A 20,387-nucleotide genomic window follows, 5' to 3' on the forward strand; every position below is an offset into this window, starting at 1 on the left:
CGCAAAAAAGGTCGCCGGCGTCCAAGAATAGTCGCCGGCGTCCAAGAATAGTCGCCGGCGTCCAAGAATAGTTGCTGGTGCCCAAGAATAGTCTCCAAGAATAGTCGCCGGCGTCCAAGAACGGTCGCCGGCATCCAAAAACGAGACGCAGGCACCTCCAACGGGAGCAGAAACCCTCAATTTTTTGATTGAAACTTACCAGAAGCTGCTGCATTTCTCACCCTAGGCTTATACTCGAGTCAATAAGCTTTCCCAGTTTTTGGAGGTAAAATTAGGTACCTCGGCTTATACTCTGGACGGCTGATACTCGAGTATATACGGTAATTTAGAAGGGCAGGCACCCCTTTTACTTTCCCATGTTAAAATGTGAGTGATGGGGATCTGTAAAGAGAAATTTACTGAAGTGGAGATATGTCACAATGGAAACCACCGTCTTTGATGCACTAATCTTCAAAGCCTGTGGTGTGCTACAGTTTACCTGGTTTTCTAAAGTATCAATATAGGACATAACTACTACTATTAAAAACGGTTGGAGGGTTGTCCTAAATTTTTGCTGCAAAAAAATCTGCGACCTGGACCATTTTCTAATGCCAATCAATATTTTATGGATGATGCTAAAAACATAATCCATAGCTGTGAATTTAACTCATAACCCCATCCCACCTTTCTTCTGAATGAGTTGGCATTTAGAACAAGTTATGTTTAAATTCAATGGAAGTTTCTATGGGAGTATAATTGGCCAGTGACTGAGATTCTTACTTCTTAAGAAGTAAAACATTAGTACACATTGCTCTAATATTTAGGGGTTCCTATAGAATCCAACAAAAAGTGCATGTGCTGTTTTTCTGCAGGTTGGGAAGAGCCATTTGCCCACGACTTACCCAGTAAGGTCTGTAGTAATAGACTGGTTTCTGCTTCCTTTTTCGACCACAGCAGCACTAAAAATACAGTCAGCTGAGCAGGAAGTTAGAGCCACTATAAGAAAACGCGTTGCCTACGGAAATACACTTTTTGGGAGCCTTTTTGACCCACAGAAGAGGCTGCAGAAAAAAAACGTAGACTCTTTGCAAGCAAAAACTAAAAAAACATGGCATATCTCCACTTACTCCCAATCCACTCCAACATAGACCCAAGTTTGGAAATTATTGCAGGCTCTCTTTGATCCATGACCATTTTTGCACCATAAAATATAGAAACCAATTGAAAGGATTACAAAAGCACAGGCCTAGTGTTGCATGTTAGAAATAGGAAGGGCTATATCTCTATAACTTCATCAAAATAATTGTGTGTGTGTTTGTACAAACACAGGTTTTTTTTTTAACATTTTCTAGAAATACAATATAATAAATGATAGAATCTGTACAAAAATATAAAAACATTCGGGTGGCGGTATCTAAGCAGCCATGTATATGCTATTTTACTGTAAAAGCCACAATTAATGCCTCTATTTTATTTATTTTTTTTACTATTTTTCAACCTAAGAATGAATAAAATGCCAAAAATGGACTCTGATTATCTAAATAATAAAATTTACCTTTTGCAATAAAACTTATTGAAAAAATAGACAATTATGCACATGCAATTTACAGCGTTCCCCCAACATTATCCTTGTGCTTAACATTTACAATTGAAACTGATGTCTTTGCTGTTAATAAACTGTTTGTAATACGAAATCATCGGTGGACTGTGGTTAGATCCTTGGAGAACCACATCAAAAATGTCTCCAAAGTAGTCATACACAAGGCACTCCAATACAGCGTAACGCAAAATGTACCATGATCATTATTGTTTTGGTCAAAGGCAAGAGAGAATGCATGCACAGTGCTGTGAATCTATGGGGTTACAGGTAATAAAAAAAAGTCACCTTGTTTAGGAGCCAACCAGAACCTCCATGATATGATCTAATTCCGTGAGGTCAATTTTAAAAGGCTGACTTGGGGCTACTGGTTGGCTGCTATAAGGAGATAATGTTTTCAGAAGCTCATCTGGAGCCATCTTAGAGGCTGTTCCAGCATTGGATGTGCAAGGATCAAAATCATACATGGATGTATCAATATCAGAAAAGAGAATATCATCCAAGGTTAAGTCAGTAAGAAAGCCAGTGGATGTTGTTAATTCAAAATTTCCTGGAAGGGAATCCATTGGTTTTGGCTCACTTGTTCGTCTCTCTCGTGTTCCCTCTGGCTTGTGGGTACTAGCTGCAGCAGTATCATCATTTACATGTGCCGTTGCTTCTTCTGTTGCAGCTGCCTCTGTGGAGGTAGATGTTGGACATAATTCCTCAATCTCATCCAAAGCTGAAGAGAAACTGTCCTTTACTGGCTGGATAGGGGGTGGAGGAGGTGTTGGTGGTGGTAGTCTGATGCTCGGACCATTCTGCTGAGTTGTCTGAGAAGTGCAAAACGTGTCCTCCTCAAGCAAAGATGCTGGGGTGAGGCAAGACTCTAGTGGTGTAGTGCTTAGTAGGTCATTAGGTTGAACCGGAGGAGGGGCAAGATGGCTGAATGCAGGCTGTGCCTCCTGATAGGCGTCACCAAGAGGGTCTGTAGACTGAGGAGTGCTGATAAACACAGGCCTCAAACTACCTTCTTGCTTCATTTCATCCTGTATTCGCCTCAACATGTTGTTGATTAAAACTGTTCTTTGTAAGCGTGGCTCGGTCAGCGGCCTGTGGTTATAGAGTTTCATAAGGGAAATGTTGAAAATAGTCTGGCGCTGTAACGTGTAGGACACTTTGGATGGTCCGTCTGTTGGGGACACCACTTTGCCTTCCATCCCATCTTCATGCTCGTCAAACTTTCGCTTTCCTGCTTTAGCCAACATATATCTATGAGCGAAAAGGAGAATAGAAAAATCATTAAATGTCACGTGAGCACTTATGTGTCAATATAGTTTTGAAAAGCATCAACTGTATTTTGGATCAATATGAACCTGCAGGAGCCTAGCAATGTGGCTGAAAGCAACACACTATAAATACCATGGCTGCCATCTTTATAACTAAATGCTTTGTAAATCTACTGACGCAACGACTGTTTCTTTCATAGGCTACAGTAATTCAGATCAGGCTGTATTCTTATTTCAAACTCTGATCCCACCAGTACTGACTGATGAAAGAGAAAAACAAAATCTAATGACGGTCCCAGTGTCCCATCCAGTCCACTGTGATCCTTATAGAAAACATATTCAAGACTGTTGCTCACATGCCCTACAAGACAGGTATTTACAAATAAAAATATGTTTACTAGAAAATGGTGCAATCTATGCAGTCCTGGTCTTTGGAATATCTTATTTGTGTTCCTAATTAAAAAGACGGTGGCTGGTACTGTAACAACAAGGAGAAACCTATAGTGCTATAGATATAGATATAGATATATATATTGCAGAGTTACATAGCAACATCCATAGCTTCTCTTTCCCCAGTGGTTTATTTTAGAGAGGCATAAGAATCAACAGTGCAAGTCACAACAAGTTCTACACATGAATATATAATGTTTGTTCTTGAGCTGTTATAGTGCTTTGTCTCCTACCACTTCTGGGAAGTCTTGCAGACAGGAGAGAGAGGATAGACAGGTGTGTTTACACACAATAATACACAGCTACATTTCACAGTCACAGGTAGAATTGCCTTGGGTGGAAGAATCTGAATAATAATAAACACGTCAGACCCTGTGGCTGTTAAAAGTTTTTAAAGTATAGGGGGGCCCATTTATCTGCAAAAACATTTTGTTCTCCATGGGTTTCAAGGACATGGGACCCCAAAGGATTTTTGCAGTGGCCCAGTACCTAGTCTTGTCCATGGTTAGACCATACCATATAGATAAACAGAGGGGTTGATAGAGTTACAACTAGATGCTCACCATACAGTATAACCCTATTATACTCTGCCCTGAGTTTGTGTCTGTGTGGAATCAGATCAGTCCAATTAGTGCAGTTTGGACTCATTTCTATTCTTCAAAACAACAAAAACACTGCTGGTGGCAGTTGGCAAGGAAATTGGTTTTGCCAAACCCCCAATTCCAATACCGTGACTGTAGCCTGTGATACTATTTGAAGGAATAGAAAACAACAAAAAGGTGACCGATGGGAAGTGCACAATAAGTTATACAAATGTCCATATCAAATCTTCCCTAAAGTCTCTTCACTAACAATAAATAGTGAGTGGTGATCACGCTTTGCTTTTGGTTTGTATTTATAAGAAAGACGCACAGAATTCTGTCCGAAGGAGAAATGTAGTGTCAACATGGTACAGCGAGGGGGCTCCCCACAAATAGACGTCACATTCACACAACAGTGATATCAGGGTGGTTCATTGGCAGAGATCCTTGAACCAGTTTTGGGATAAGTCTTGGGACCAGTTTTAGGATCAGTTTTTGGACCAGTCTTGGGACCAGTTTTACGATCAGTTTTGGGACCATTCTTGGGACCAGTTTTGGGATCAGTCTTGGGGCTAGTTTTAGGATCAGTTTTGGGATAAGTCTTGGGACCATTTTTAGGATCAGTTTTGGGATAAGTCTTGGGACCAGTTTTAGGATCAGTTTTGGGACCAGTTTTAGGTTCAGTTTTTAGATCAGTTTTGGGATCAGTTTTTAGATCAGTCTTGGGATCAGTCTTGGGATCAGTCTTGGGACCACTCATGGGACCACTCATGGGATCAGTCTTGGGACCAGTTTTGGGACCAGTTTTAGGATCAGTTTTGGGACCAGTCTTGGGACCGGCAAACATAAAGACTGGTATAAATGTTCCGAATACAAATAACTTGATGAATATTTTCTTATTTGTTGTTAGTCCTTCAAGCATCTGTCAGAGATCTAATCATTGACCCCCTTATCTTTTTTTTAGCCGCCTATATGGCTCAATGGGAGAAATCAGCAGAAATTAAAAATGTTTCTCCACCATGAGCCACGACTGCTAAAATGGGTCTATAAAGAATCAATTGTTACCCGCACAGCAATGTTGCAGAAATTAGTAATAGATGGGACCGAGTATTACAGTGAAAAGTAGTAGTGGAGTTTATTATAGATAACTTCATTGTTCAGACTACATTACTGGGGGAACTTAAGCACCACTGCAGCTGCAGGAGGGGCTCTAAGGTTTGGGACTCTTGGGAGTCACATGGAAGAAAGAAAGTTGACACTCATTATTTCCACAGATTACTGTTTGTAGCCAACATTGTGGGTCACTAAGAGGCCCATCCTTTGTCTTTCAATACTGCGCAGCACCATAACCAAAAGAACTGATTAAAGTTCACGCTGCCCAGCAAAATATCTATCTATCTATCTATATATATATATATATGTATATAAAAGTTCTGCGCCCTTGTTCCTCTGCACTTAGTCATCACTGCCCTAATTGGCCCTGTAAGCACTTTCAATGAAGACTTTTCCCCAGTACCAGTGACTGTATTAGACAGTATTTGCCCGTAAGTTTCCAGGAAGTTCTCACGCCTTGTTCATTTGCCTGATGTGAGTCAATTTCCTCTGCACATGGCTGTCTATTCTTCACACAAGCCGCTCTCTTCATCCGGGCCACTCTCTTCACATGGAAAAGAGAAAAGTTATTTTCCTAGGCAGCAGAGGCTTTGCTCGTTCTGAACTCGCTGTGCTGGCCGCCTTCACCATAGAATATAAATAAAAGATCATTTTTGGCACGGAATAAGTTTCCAAATCACAGTTCTGCAGTCTCCATCAAAAACACTGATTTTTTTTTTTTTTTAACCAAACTTTTTTTTTTCTTGCAACTAGAATACACAATAAAATTAAAACCAATAACTGTAGTTCAATACAAAGTTTGCATTATATGTGATTTCCCATCTACTGATGCTGCAATATCACACGTTGCCATGGCCAAAGAGCCAAAAGGGGAACTTAAAAATGACAACTAGCTAATATATATATATACAGTGGTGTGAAAAACTATTTGCCCCCTTCCTGATTTCTTATTCTTTTGCATGTTTGTCACACAAAATGTTTCTGATCATCAAACACATTTAACTATTAGTCAAAGATAACATAATTGAACACAAAATGCAGTTTTTAAATGAAGGTTTACGTTATTAAGGGAGAAAAAAAACTCCAAATCTACATGGGCCTGTGTGAAAAAGTGATTGCCCCCCTTGTTAAAAAATAACTTAACTGTGGTTTATCACACCTCAGTTCAATTTCAAAGGTTATAAAGCCATTTCTAAAGCTTTGGGACTCCAGCGAACCACAGTGAGAGCCATTATCCACAAATGGCAAAAACATGGAACAGTGGTGAACCTTCCCAGGAGTGGCCGGCCAACCAAAATTACCCCAAGAGCGCAGAGACAACTCATCCGAGAGGCCACAAAAGACCCCAGGACAACATCTAAAGAACTGCAGGCCTCACTTGCCTCAATTAAGGTCAGTGTTCACGACTCCACCATAAGAAAGAGACTGGGCAAAAACGGCCTGCATGGCACATTTCCAAGGCGCAAACCACTTTTAAGCAAAAAGAACATTAAGGCTCGTCTCAATTTTGCTAAAAAACATCTCAATGATTGCCAAGACTTTTGGGAAAATACCTTGTGGACCGACGAGACAAAAGTTGAACTTTTTGGAAGGTGCGCGTCCCGTTACATCTGGCGTAAAAGTAACACAGCATTTCAGAAAAAGAACATCATACCAACAGTAAAATATGGTGGTGGTAGTGTGATGGTCTGGGGTTGTTTTGCTGCTTCAGGACCTGGAAGACTTGCTGTGATAGATGGAACCATGAATTCTACTGTCTACCAAAAAAACCTGAAGGAGAATGTCCGGCCATCTGTTCGTCAACTCAAGCTGAAGCGATCTTGGTGCTGCAGCAGGACAATGACCCAAAACACACCAGCAAATCCACCTCTGAATGGCTGAAGAAAAACAAAATGAAGACTTTGGAGTGGCCTAGTCAAAGTCCTGTCCTGAATCATAGAGATGTTGTGGCATGACCTTAAAAAAGGCGGTTCATGCTAGAAAACCCTCAAATAAAGCTGAATTACAACAATTCTGCAAAGATGAGTGGGCCAAAATTCCTCCAGAGCGCTGTAAAAGACTCGTTGCAAGTTATCGCAAACGCTTGATTGCAGTTATTGCTGCTAAGGGTGGCCCAACCAGTTATTAGGTTCAGGGGGCAATTACTTTTTCACACAGGTTTGGATTTCTTTCTCCCTAAATAATAAAAACCCTCATTTAAAAACTGCATTTTGTGTTTACTTGTGTTATCTTTGACTAATAGTTAAATGTGTTTGATGATTAGAAACATTTTGTGTGACTAACATGCAAAAGAATAAGAAATCAGCATGGGGGCAAATAGTTTTTCACACCACTGTATATATATATATATATATATATATAGCTAATATCGGGCGAACCATCGTGCGGCACTTGATTTCTCCTCTCTACCTTCCTTATAGGAGACAGCCAGGGAGGAGTAATCGAGCACTGCATGATGAATCACCCGATCGTTTTCTGAAGAGGCGCGCAAGCGGAGTTTCGGTAAGTTATTTCTTAATAAAGACTTTGTGATTTGAAAGTTTAATTTGTCTTAGTGGTTTTTTTTTTCCGTTATATTCTAACGAATTAAAAAAAAATTATTTTTTTTGATGTTGCTGGTCTTTTAAATGACTTATAAAACTTTAAACACTTCCTGCAATTGAGAAAATAAAGACTTTTTCCCAATTACTTTCTATTTCTGACCGGTTTTCCAATCGACAGGCAAAGTTTAATTTTTCACCTTCTAAAGCAGCGGGGGGGGGGGTCACCGACTCTTTAACTGTTTAAATTGATACATTTAAAGGCACATTTATCAAGGGTTGATTTTCAAATTTATGTAAGTTTTTTCAAACTCCCATAAACTCGAAATTTATTATAAAAATCACATTTTTAAAAACTTTTTAAACTAGGGTGAATAGGATCGAGCCGAAAACTTGAATCAAATTCGATTTGAATTTCAAAAGCGCGATTCGAGTTTTTTCAAGAAGGCTGCAAACTACTCCAAATTGATCCCAGCAATTTGGCTGGTTTTAGGTGGTGAATAGTCGAATTCAAGTTCTTAAAGGGCCAGTGTATGATAAATCTCGAAAATCGAAGTACTGGTAGAATTTTTTTTCAAATCTTGAATCGAATTTCAATAACAAAAGCCTTGGTTTATGGTGAGCAATTTGAAAACACAAAAAGTGTTTGGAAGGTGAACAACCTCTTTTATAATACTGATTATACATTGTCTTTGGTGCAAGGTCATAATCAGGGAAAAGGACCAAAGATGAGATGAAGTAGTGAGTGTAACAATTTGGTGCAAACATAGTTACTCACACAGGGCCGGATTTACATAGCAGGCGACTCTAGGCCCACTGCCGTTCGTCGCCACCCTGTCCCCTCCCCTTTTTCATCATCGGGACCAGAACAATGGGGATTGGCGCATGAGAAATTAAAAATATTGTATTTCCCGTCCATCCTCAGTGTTTTTGAACCAATGTGGGTGTGGTTGGGCAGCATGCCGCCCCCTAAAATCCTGCCGCCCTAAGCCCGGGCCTTGGTGGTCTTTCCACAAATCCGGGCCTGAACTCGCAGCCAGGGGGGCTACAGCAGCATCAGTTTCTATTGTCTCTACTTTAACACCCAGACAATACTATATTTATCCTTGCCCTCTATCTATCCATCCATCCATTTCTCTATCTATCCATCTATCCACCTCTCTATCCATCCATCTCTATCCACCCATCTATCTCTATTCATCCATCTATCTCTATCCATCTATCTATCTAGCTCTCTTTCTATCAGTCTCTCTCTCTCTCTAATCTATCTCTCTTTCTAACTGGTCTATGAGTCGGTCTATGAGACGGTCTATGAGTCGGTCTATGAGTCGGTCTATGAGTCGGTCTATGAGTCGGTCTATGAGTCGGTCTATGAGTCGGTCTATGAGTCGGTCTATGAGTCGGTCTATGAGTCGGTCTATGAGTCGGTCTATGAGTCGGTCTATGAGTCGGTCTATGAGTCGGTCTATGAGTCGGTCTATGAGTCGGTCTATGAGTCGGTCTATGAGTCGGTCTATGAGTCGGTCTATCTATCTTGATGCCTTATAGACAATTTGCACAGATCTTCATTTTTTAGATGCTATCACTGAGAAGCAGCCTGTTTTCATGAATTCTCTGCCCCACATTTATTGGCCAAAAATCCATTTCAAATTGGCATATAAATATATAAAAAATATTTCCAGTGGTCACAGTTTCATGTGCTGCATGCTCCCTCAGAGATTCCCTTACAGCAAATGAATAGGAAGAAAACAACTACAATAGGAAGAAGTGTAGGAGTAAAAGACACACCCCTATCCATTGATTGGCTGATATAACCTACCATATATGCCAGAGGGATGGACTGTCGGACTTAAGATGGCAGTGGTTCATTTTGGAATAATTCAGTGGCATATCACTTTAGACAAATATATCTACTTGTAAAAAATGCTTTACATATAGGCTGTTTCATGTGCTCTATTGTTTATGAGACTCTCTGTGTGATCATATGGTCTCCTTTTAAACCTGGAACTTTTAAGGGAACTCTCAAACAAAATCAGATGGATAATTTTGAGGAGAAGTATTGCAAGTATGACGGAATGTGCAGAAAGAAGACCCAGGATAAGTGCGATGTATCGGAGGAAGAATAAGACATTCATATGGCCCAGATATTGTTTATGTTCCAATGGCTGGAATATAAAATCAGATCCTGGTAGAAGTAGAATGTAATAAAACGGTAACATTTTCTCTTGTGTCTCTTCCAAAGACGTGTAACCTACAGTACAAATAAGAATTGGATGAACGGATGAATGCGTTCGCACATAACGATGCTGCAAATGGCACACAAGGTCCTGGCGACGTCCTAATGGTCAAGAGAAAAGGTCAAGTGTTTTGTAAAAATGTCACCAGGAGACACGGCCCCATTGTTTATATATCAGTGATGTTCAAGTGCACAGCACATATTACCAGCTACTGGGTCAATTAGCATAATGTTTTTTTTTTTTTTACATTTTCCTTCCTGGTGCTTAATTATAATGGGACTCTTAATCTTTTAAATATTTGACCCTTTATGATTCTGACAACCCTTGTGTATTTTATCAACACTCCATACCAAGCCCTCAGTTACCTTCCCTTTCTCACTTTCCTGCACTGACTCAAGTAAATGCCTAAACTCATCCATTATATTGGTTTTCTGAAGGCCAGTTTCTAATAAAGGAGAAGAATCAATTCACCAAAGTACATTAGTCCTGACAGTGCACTTAAATGCTCTCTCTCTCTCTCTCTCTCTCTCTCTCTCTCTCTCTCTGTATATTCTATGAAGGGCACAAATGCAAACATGACGGCAGCTTGAAGAACCTGTTTCTGACTAAGACATGAAAGCTTAGATTTCAGTTACATAAAGAGTTCCCTGAAATCGTTATGGTACAAACAGTCCTTTGGGAAAAAACTATTCTGCCAAATGACATTTCTATTCCTGTGTCAGTATTTTATTATGTCAGACACTAGCGTTGCAACTGGCTGCTTGGGAGTAATAGGGATATACAGTAGGTAGGTAAGTGTCGTTAAAGTATATAAGTAGGTATAGTGCCATTAAAGGACACGTAAAGGCAAAAAAATAAAATCCCATTTTTACTTTTTTTAATGATAAAGAAAGCTATTTCCAATATACTTTAATTAAAGAATGTGTACCGTTTTTATAAGAAACCTGACTGTATGCAGTGAAATTCTCCCTTCATTTACTGCTGTGGATAGGAATTGTCAGATGGTCCCTAACTGCTCTGCAGGGAAACAATCATACTTATGAACAGCAGGGGGAGCCCCCGCCTTACTTCCCAGCCATGCAGAACTCAAGCAGCTTTGTTTATGACAATCCCTAAGCAGCCCAGACCACACTGAGCATGTGCACAGTCTTAGTCTTGCAAATATGTATAACAAAGTTACAAAATGGTGACCCCCTGTGGCCAACTTTGAAAGCATAAATCATTTGTTTGATTAGGCTTGTGGTGCAGTAAGTTCATGTTTATGTTTAGTATACAAAATACAGCATTTCTAGCCTTATTCTATTTTACACTTTACATGCCCTTTAAAGCCCTTTTAAGATATATATTTGGATTCCACAAGTTTGATATTTGTAGTACACCCCAGCAAATGCCGTATAGACACCCCCAAGTTACAGTAGTAAAATAGATGCATGTATTATGGTTTTTACTACATAGTTTTAACATGTTGTACCGTGTTAGCCATTGAAAACATGCGTCAGGCAAAATATTGCAGTTTTTACTTATTCAGTTTGCCAATAAAAGGTATCACCGATTTTTACTGCAAACAAACATGTCCTCAATTCAAAGACACAGTTGACTTTATAGCACAAGAGAAGGGAAGGGGTGACAAGTTAAAGGGATACTGTCATGGGAAGTATTAACTGATTTTTGAAAAATGAACCCATGACCGTATCCCTTTAAGACAAGGCATTAACAGACCTGTCTTTGCTGGGGAACCAAGACTTTTGCAACATTGTTTAAAAAGAAACAACCAGTAGTTAAGCAAATGCTGATTTCAATAGCAGTTGTTTGTATAAATAACTTTAAAATAGGGATCCACCAAATCCAGGATTTGGTTCGGGGTTTGGCATTTTTTAGCAGGATTCGGATATGGCCGAATCCTTGTGTCTAGCCAAACCAAATCTGAATTTCCATATGTAAATTAGGGGTGGGGAGGGAAATCACATGACTTTTCATCACAAAACAAGGAAGTGAAAAAAATGTTCACACTTTTTCCTTTCTTGCCTCCAAGTTGCATATGCAAATTAGAATTCAGTTCGGTATTTGGCCTAATCTTTCACAAAGAATCCAGGGATTCGGTCGAATCCCAAATAGTGGATTCAGTGCATCTCTACCTTAAAAGCTCTGACAATTTTTAATACATGTATATTGGAAAGTTGCTTAGAATTAAGTTTTCTTTTATTAGGCAAATTCATATTTTGGGGTTGACTTAAGGCGGCCATACACGGAGAGATCCGTTCGTTTGATGATGTCGCCAAACGAGAGGATCTCTCTCCGATATGCCCACCTTGAGGTGGGCAATATCGGGCTGATCTGATCGTGGGCCCTAGGGCCCAATGATTGGATCCTAATGAATAATAATGGGCGGTTGGATAGCGGGACCGCATCAACGAATACATACGGCTCTTCATCCCATCCGATCGAGATCTGGCTGATTTTCGGAAGCCCGTCGGGGGGCCCCATACACGGGCCAATAAGCTGCCGACATGGTCTTTCGGCAGCTTTTAATCGGCCCGTGTATGGCCACCTTCACCCGTTAAAGTCTAAACTAGGCCTGAGAAGCCAAAGAAACAACTCTGATACCACAGCAACTGACGGGGTACAAATACAGGGGAAGCAGACACTACCACTGTTGGAGGGAGAGGGCGTCCTAAAAAATGTTTTTTTTTTCTGTAGAGCAGAGTCACCACTAGAAATCATGGTGATAGTTTAATAAAATCCCTGTTTGTGTAATTGCAGCGAGAATCTGACAAATAATTGTATAGCAGCACGTGGCAAAGTACATGGTTCAGCACTAAGCAGGCACATCAATTAGGCACATGGGCAATGAAAAGGACTAGTATAAATCTGTGTTTGTCCTTACAGGACTCCGACAGGATTTGGGTGTGTGCAAAAAAAAAAATGATTCCATAGGTGTGTCTACTATTAGTTACTATAAATATCCCTGAAATCTCCAGTCATGTTTCATCCACCAATGTAAAATGAAACAAGGAAATTATTAATTTAGGTCTCATTCATTCTCCTCAATGTGAGAACATTCCTTCTCTGCACACAGCATCCCTCCTCGTTTTATGAAAAGGGCTCTGCTTTTAGATTATAATCGATTATTATATGAAGACTGATTCAATGACATTAGAAGCAGAGTTTTCTTTTCCCATTTTATCACAAGTGAAACTATTCCGATTGTCTGAAAATGTTTCCGTATTTTTCATTTATAAAACTTTTCCCAACAATTTGAAACTTTTGACAATATTCCACCAACGTGGCCAATATATTAAAGCATTTCTCCCACTATTTTCTTAAGAAAGGGATCTTGACATGACCAGGTGAATTTTGTCCTACGGGACACCAATAGGGTTGAGACGGTTTTAACCTTTTTAGAGGTCAATTCTGGCTAGTGAATATGAGAGAGGGTCAGTAATAAGATTTACAATGCAAAAACGGGGCATAGGGGGGGAAAAAGGGTCCAATTCAGAAAAATGGATTTTTGGGCTGGGAGTATGGTTGCCACCTGGACTGTAAGATATCAGCCTAAATGGGTCAGTATTACGAATTTAAGGCAATTAAATTGACAGTAACTTGTAATCTCCAGTGGTTCCGTCCCGAGCCCACTCGGATTCCCAGCCAATCTCTCTCTGAGCACCAACAGCTTTCTAAACTGTCAGGGAATTGGGAACAGAACAACAGGTAATTATAATTTTCCTGGTAAATCAATAATTCCATCAGCAACATTGGATGGTATTTTACCAGCCAGCAAAAACATCAAGGTCTGCTCCGAATCAGTTGACTGAGATGAAAAGTCACAAAAAGTTATTCACATCGTGGGAACTAAATTCAATTCAAATCTCAACAAAAAAACGTTTAACTCAGTAAAAAATTATAAATAAGAGGGAAATTTCCTGCAATTCAAATCCGGCCATTGTTATTTCTTCCCATTAGAATATTATAATACATTTCTTGACAAGTTTTTTGTCTCTGATCAAAGAAAGGATTTCTCCCCAAAACTTTAATAAATGTGCCCCAGAAATTAATTAAAAATGCAAGGTTTATATACATACGTGAGCCTATCTTCTTACTTCCAGTCATGGGATACTAACGGTCTGTATAACAGAGATTGAGCCAAGCAAGATGCGGGGGGTCCTCTGTGCGAAGGTCTCCTGTTGCTGTACAACCCCGGAACCTGGGAAATATTGATATTGGTAAGAAATGGTGGAGGAGGAGGTCAAATTAAATGTCATTGAATCACTGTCAATAGCATTGCCTTGAGGCCAGTATATTACCAGTCTGATTCCAATGTTAATAATGAAGCAAAATAACATTTATAGGAAGGTTGGTATTTATATCCAGAGAAGGTAACAATAGATAACATCCCTGGTGGTCATAAATGGACAGTACTATAGTTACATATTTAAATTGGGTTGAAAAAAGACAAAGTTCAACCCCTCCAAATGAAAACCCAGCCCCATACACACACCCCCTCTACTTTTAATTAATTAAATTCTATATCCCCATATCTATACTAACTATAGAGTTTAGTATCACAATAGCCTTTGTATTATGTCTGTCCAAGAAATCATCCAAGTCCCTCTTATAGTCATTAACTGAATCATCACCCGGCAGTGCATTCCCCAACCTCACTGTCCTCACTGTGATGAACCCCCTACTCTGTTCCTTTAAATGAAACTTCTTTTCCTCTAGTCTGAAGGGGAGGCCTCTGGTACGTGATTCTCTTTATGGGTAAAAAGGTCCCCTGCTATTTGTCTATAATGTCCTCTAATGTACTTGTAAAGTCTAATCATGTCCCCTCACAAGCGCCTTTTTTCCCCCAGAGAAAACAACCCCAACCTTGTCAGTCTCCCCTCATAATTTAACTCTTCCCTCCCTCTAACCAGTTTAGTTGCACTTAGTCTCTGCACTCTCTCCAGCTCATTTATATCCCTCTTAAGGACTGGAGTCCAAAACTGCCCCCATACTCCAGATGAGGCCTCACCAGGGACCTATAAAGAGACATAATTATGTTTCATCCCTTGAGTTAATGCCCTTTTTTATAGAAGACAGAACTTTATTTGCTTTAGTAGCCACAGAATGACACTGCCCAGAATTAGACAACTTGTTATCTACAAAGACCCCAAGATCCTTCTCATTTAAGGAAACTCCCAACACACTGCCATTTAGTGTATAACTTGCATTTATATTATTTTTGCCAAAGTGCATTTATCAACATTGAACCTCATTTTCCAGTTTGCTGCCCAGTTGACTATGATGAGATGTTAATTGCTAGAAGGCAAGCAGTATGGCAGATTACACCTACAAATAAATCTTTACCAATACAGAATGCAATGCAGACCTATGTCTGGCTCATTAAATGGCCTACAATTTTCCACTGCACATTAAGTTGATGAACTGCAGATATAATAGTCCTTACAATCATAGGCACTGTTATGAAAGAGTATAAATGTCCTTCTAAACTCTACTTGTGGTCACTATAGAAAAAAATCAGTTGATGAGACTGGGAAGTCTTATAACAAGCAATCCAAATAAACGAAACCTATTAGACAAACAGAACAGATCCTTAATGACAATGGGAGTTTTCATAAGCAGCTCCCCTACCCCCCCAAACATGCAGAAATGTGAAATTGAAATTCACAGCGATTTTGATAATCACCCTCTTTGGGAAGACTCCGATTTTAGAAGGTAAATTCGTTGCTGCACACACAACCAGTGTATATTTGGCATCTTACTTCAGCTGTACGGATACAGATAGAACTGTGTGACACAATCACCATTCTGTATTTTGCACATTTACTCTCCCTTTTGTTCAGACATTTTTCCTGCGAGCAGTCTCTGTGTATGTTGTTCTTCCAGGCTAAGAGCACAAGAGGCTATTCATAACCACATATTATTCATAACCACATATGGGTAATGGGTCCTTTTTCCATTTTTGTAGAAAACCCTTAAAATTGTTATTTTCCAAGAACATTTTGCTCTTATGGATGTGTAAATGGCGTAAAGCTCTCCTACTCATGTACTGGAAAAACACACCGTGGCACATACTTTTAAATAGTACTTGCACAAGAATTTATATTCAATATATAATTATATAGGAGCACTGTAATGTTCAATTGATGATAATTTCTGTGTATAAGGGAGCGTAGCGATATACAGGGGCGTAACTACAGAGGAAGCAGACCCTCCGGCTGCAGGGGAGCCCATAAGGTATAGGGGGCCCCATGAGGCCCTAATTAATGAACAATTTCAACATATATTGGTAAAACGGGACAACTTCTGGATATGTTGGGGGCCCTAAGATGAATTTGTTGTGGGGCCCAGTAACATCTAGTTACACCACTGGCGATATATATTTATTCAATGATTGCAACATAACAAAGGCACCAAATAGGAAACCAGCAACAATTTGAATTAAGCCTCTTGTAGTAAGAATCCTCAGAGAAAAAGGTTGAGTGTAGGGTACTGAAGTAATGGTGGATTAGGTCTTGTCAATGTCCCACATGATCAGTTTTTGAATGATCAAAGCTAAATAAAGATTATACTCAACCAGCTACGTACGGGGCATGGCTCTACATACAAAACCACTGGTTTGGTGTCTTTGCAACTGATAATCCTGCAAACTCCATAGAACGGAGTGTGATTTTTTTTTTTTACAATTTGCAGGTTTATTGTGCTTAGATATAGTAAGAATACAAACAAAGCCAAGATCTACATGCTCAGTGACACATAAGAGCGATGTAAATCGTTGAATAAGCACGATTAACACAATGAGAAAAAATTACATCCTGAACATTATACTCATATGTAGAAGGAAAAGGAGAAAGATTATAAATGAAAGAATAGAGCAATACAGATAACTTGTACATGGATCGTACTAAGAACATAGATTTGGTACATGGCGTTATAACGGGTAATCAACCCTTAAAAGGAATAATAGACTTGTCCTTGGCCACACATATGCATCAACAGAAACTGGACTCAAATCTATATTGAACAGCATAGATCAAGAAATTTTCCCAAGACAGTAGAGAGGGATCTTCTAAAACCCCAAATGTGATTGGCTGCCGACGACTCAGCATGAGGGTTATCACAGTGCTGCCCTCATTTAGAGATTGTATTTTATTTCTTGGGTTAGTGGTCCTTGTCTCATGCTTTAGCCATATAATAATATATAGGAGTATTTTTCTTGCAAACAAACATAAGTATGGTTTATATAAAGAAAATAATACATTCAGGTGATCAATGATGGGATGATGTTCATCATGCAGTTATCCAGCTCATTGTAGATGGTGGCTGAATACATCAATAGTCAAGTAAAAGTAACTATATTTGCGAGGTTGTTTTTTGGGTTGAGGTATCACGGAATCTGTTTCAAATGTTTTTTTATTAATCTGTTGGCTTCATGACTTCTGGGGGTGAACTTGTTGGTTGTTGGACACCTAAGGGTCCAAAAAGGATTGTTCTGTCCCATGGACAAGTGGGTTGTTGAGAAGGAGTTCTGTGTCATACCAAGTGTTCTGCTGAACCTATTTTGTCAGGTGTTAAGGCAGGAAAGTTATATAGGTTGTCCAAATATTAAAGAATTTTTTGATTGATTTGTTTCTAGTTTGTGTTGTAAGGCTATAGGTAGTGGATTTTAAGAGAGTCATTGGTGAAGGATAGCCCTTCTGGTTGCTACCCCCAGCCATTCAGCCAAGTCTTTCTCTTGATGTGTTATATATTTGAGGAGAATTTGCTAAAAATGGCCCCAGCTGCCGTTAAATTCAAGGTTTCCGGATAAGAGTTTCCTAGTATGTGACAACCTCCTACTAGAATTGTTCAATTCTTGTGCATAACCAGATACATCTGCCCTAGAACTGTGGTGTTTTAAACTTTTCTCTGACGAGCCTGTACCTGTATGGTACATTTTAAGTGGGGTGAGATACTGATGGCTTACAATTTGTCAAGACATCTCTTGGTTCTCGTTTGCAGCTAAACTTGTCAGAATGCCGGTGTTTACTGGAAGATGGTATTCGAATCTGCATTTGGACTAAGGGTCATCCATCTGGTAAGACCGAGTTGATGGAAGTTCTGATTTGGTGGAATATCTGAGAAGTTGTTTTCCGGGTTGTTCGGTCAAAGCGAACCCAAGAGGTTGTCTTCATCTGTGTTGGTCAATTGATGTAGCCTACTTTCAAGCCAGGCAGTTTGTCTGGCACCTGAGCTTTCATCAGTTTAAAGCATTGCAAGTACAGTTTTAGAAGATGGGGAAAAAAAGCGAATTCTAACTTCTAACATTCTGGGGGTTATGTAGCAACATTTTCCCCAGTATATGATCTAATAGCAGCCAATCAGATGTTTCCCTTTACTACTAAACCTGTAAAATCTAACTGCTAATGGGTTGCTACAGGTTACTGGGCCAGGATAAACTTTATAGTCTTGCTGTTGACATGGAAAAAGCCAAAAGTCTTGAAAACATGTTTGGTAGCTCCTATTAGAAGTTGTTTTGATTTAGATAACATGAATAATACTTGCAATCCTTTAGGAGGTCCGATAGACTGTAAAACCACAGCAATTCCATACATTAAATTAAAGGAAAAAAAAAAAGAAGCTTTTGACACAGGTATGAATAGAGTTTTAAGAGCAGATTATAATGATCAGAGTCAAATCCAGCCCCACATGTTTCTTTGTAGCTCGGTCCCAGCAGTAACATCCATGGTAATTGGAAAAAAAGACAAAACCTTCTTTAACAAATCAGCTATGTAATCATAAAGCAAGTTAATAGTGTAGAGGCAGCTAATGTGTTCCAGCGATATTTTGAAACTGTAATGTGATACTAGCGTTTCCATCCTTGAGCGAGGAGCTCTCCCTTGCTGCATGCGATACTATATAGAGAGCAGAGAGATCTCCGGCTGTTTATTAAAGTTCAGACACGGGTTTAGTCTGGAACATTCATTGATCATTCATTGATCATCCACCACCTCCTGCCTGTCTGTCTGTCTGTCTGTCTATGTAGGAGCTTCTCGCCCGCTCCCTTATTTCATGTTTTGCACGGATCACACTGCTCAATAGCGGTTAATAGGCCGCAATACAGCATGTAAAGCAGACCTGCACCTCACTGCTTATTTGCAACTCTCCAAAGGCTCCTATTGGCTTTCTTTGTATTTTTTGGGTTTTAAAGGGAAGCGTACGTTGGGTTTGCAGGTTCCTGGCTATGTCCAATACGTAACTTGACTGTCCCTCCTCTGGCCCATCAGTTGTTACTGGACTACAACTCTCAGCATGCAACGTTGGGCTTATCTATTAAATGGATATATATCTATATATCTCTATCTCTATATATATATATATATATATATATATATATATATATATATATATATATATAATATATATATATATATATATATATATATATATATATATATATATATATAATATATATATATATATATATATATATATATATATATATATATATATATATCTATATCTATATATCTATATCTATATATGTTTATGCGCGCCGGAATGCAAACAAATACATTGATCTTTAGGAGACCATTAATGAGAAGTGCCACTGACATTGTGAAGGTTGCCACCTTTTCGGAGGCCAGAAAACGGGAAGGGGGTGGGGCGGATGACTTCAGAGGTGGGGCAGAACTGGTGACATCGGGGGTGGGACGGATGATGTGGCGATCATTGATCGGCTGATCACCATGTCATTATTTTCAATGTCGACCAGCCAATCGCTGATCACCACATCAGCAGTCCCCACCCCCGACATCACTGGCCCCTCCCCGAGGAAGGTTTCCTTCCTTCCAAATACCGGGCTGTCTGGGTGAAATCCAGACCGGTGGCAACACTAGACATAGGATTAATTCAATTGTTAGTTCAAACGAACCCTCCTCAGTCTACTGCCATTAAAGGGCCTGTTCAATTTTAAATTAACCTTTAATATGATGCAGAGAGCATCCAAATTCTCCTAGCAACCATGCATTGATTTGAATAAGAGACTGGAGACTGTTCCTTTCCTCGTAATATCCTACTATACTAAAAACCAAACCTATTTAGTGAAATAAAAATACACATAAATAGACGAGTGTTACCCAGCCCTATTTTAATCTCCCCTTTTTTTTTGGCCTAAAAAAACAAAAAGCAGAGATTCGCCATTTTTTCCTGATGAGTGTCCCTTTAAACAGTCTGTCTGTATAAAGCACTACATTAAACGAGGACACAATGTAACTAATGTATAATAATAATGGCAATTAATGAAGTTATGGGCAAGCTTGGCAGGGATTTGATGCCCTTTACAATGGTTTGAGTTTAGTGCAGAATTTTACATTGGAATCCAGAGTAGGATTATATAAAAACAAACCGCATATTGCTATAAATGACTGAAATACCTGTAACAGGCAGTGACTGTGAGAGAACACTCTGCACCATATTCCCGTAGGCTTCAATGATTACAGACTACATTCGCCAATAAAATATTTCTAGAGAAAATAGTTTAAAGGTTTAGGCAAAAAGCTCTGACTAAAATGAATTGTAAATAATAAAGGAACAAAGTGTGAGAAACTAACACCGAGCTCCTTAACAGGTTTGGCTCATTG

General features: G+C 39.4%; 1 protein-coding gene across 3 annotated transcripts in view; it reads right to left on the minus strand.

The window, feature by feature from the left end:
• Nucleotides 1–573: 573 nt before the first annotated feature.
• The window catches only part of sertad2.S (SERTA domain containing 2 S homeolog), a 40,618-nt gene continuing 20,804 nt past the window's right edge, over nt 574–20,387 (minus strand). For 2 of the 3 annotated variants that reach the window (XM_018264578.2, XM_018264580.2), the window contains exons 2-3: nt 13,845–13,966; nt 574–2,827 (exon numbers count right to left, since the gene is read on the minus strand). In XM_018264578.2, the coding sequence (XP_018120067.1) occupies nt 1,870–2,823 (954 nt within the window). In that variant the 5' untranslated portion in view covers nt 2,824–2,827; nt 13,845–13,966 and the 3' untranslated portion in view covers nt 574–1,869. 3 annotated transcript variants of the gene reach the window in all.

The sequence above is a fragment of the Xenopus laevis genome, chromosome 5S (genome assembly GCF_017654675.1).
Source record: "Xenopus laevis strain J_2021 chromosome 5S, Xenopus_laevis_v10.1, whole genome shotgun sequence".
NCBI classification, from domain to species: domain Eukaryota; kingdom Metazoa; phylum Chordata; class Amphibia; order Anura; family Pipidae; genus Xenopus; species Xenopus laevis.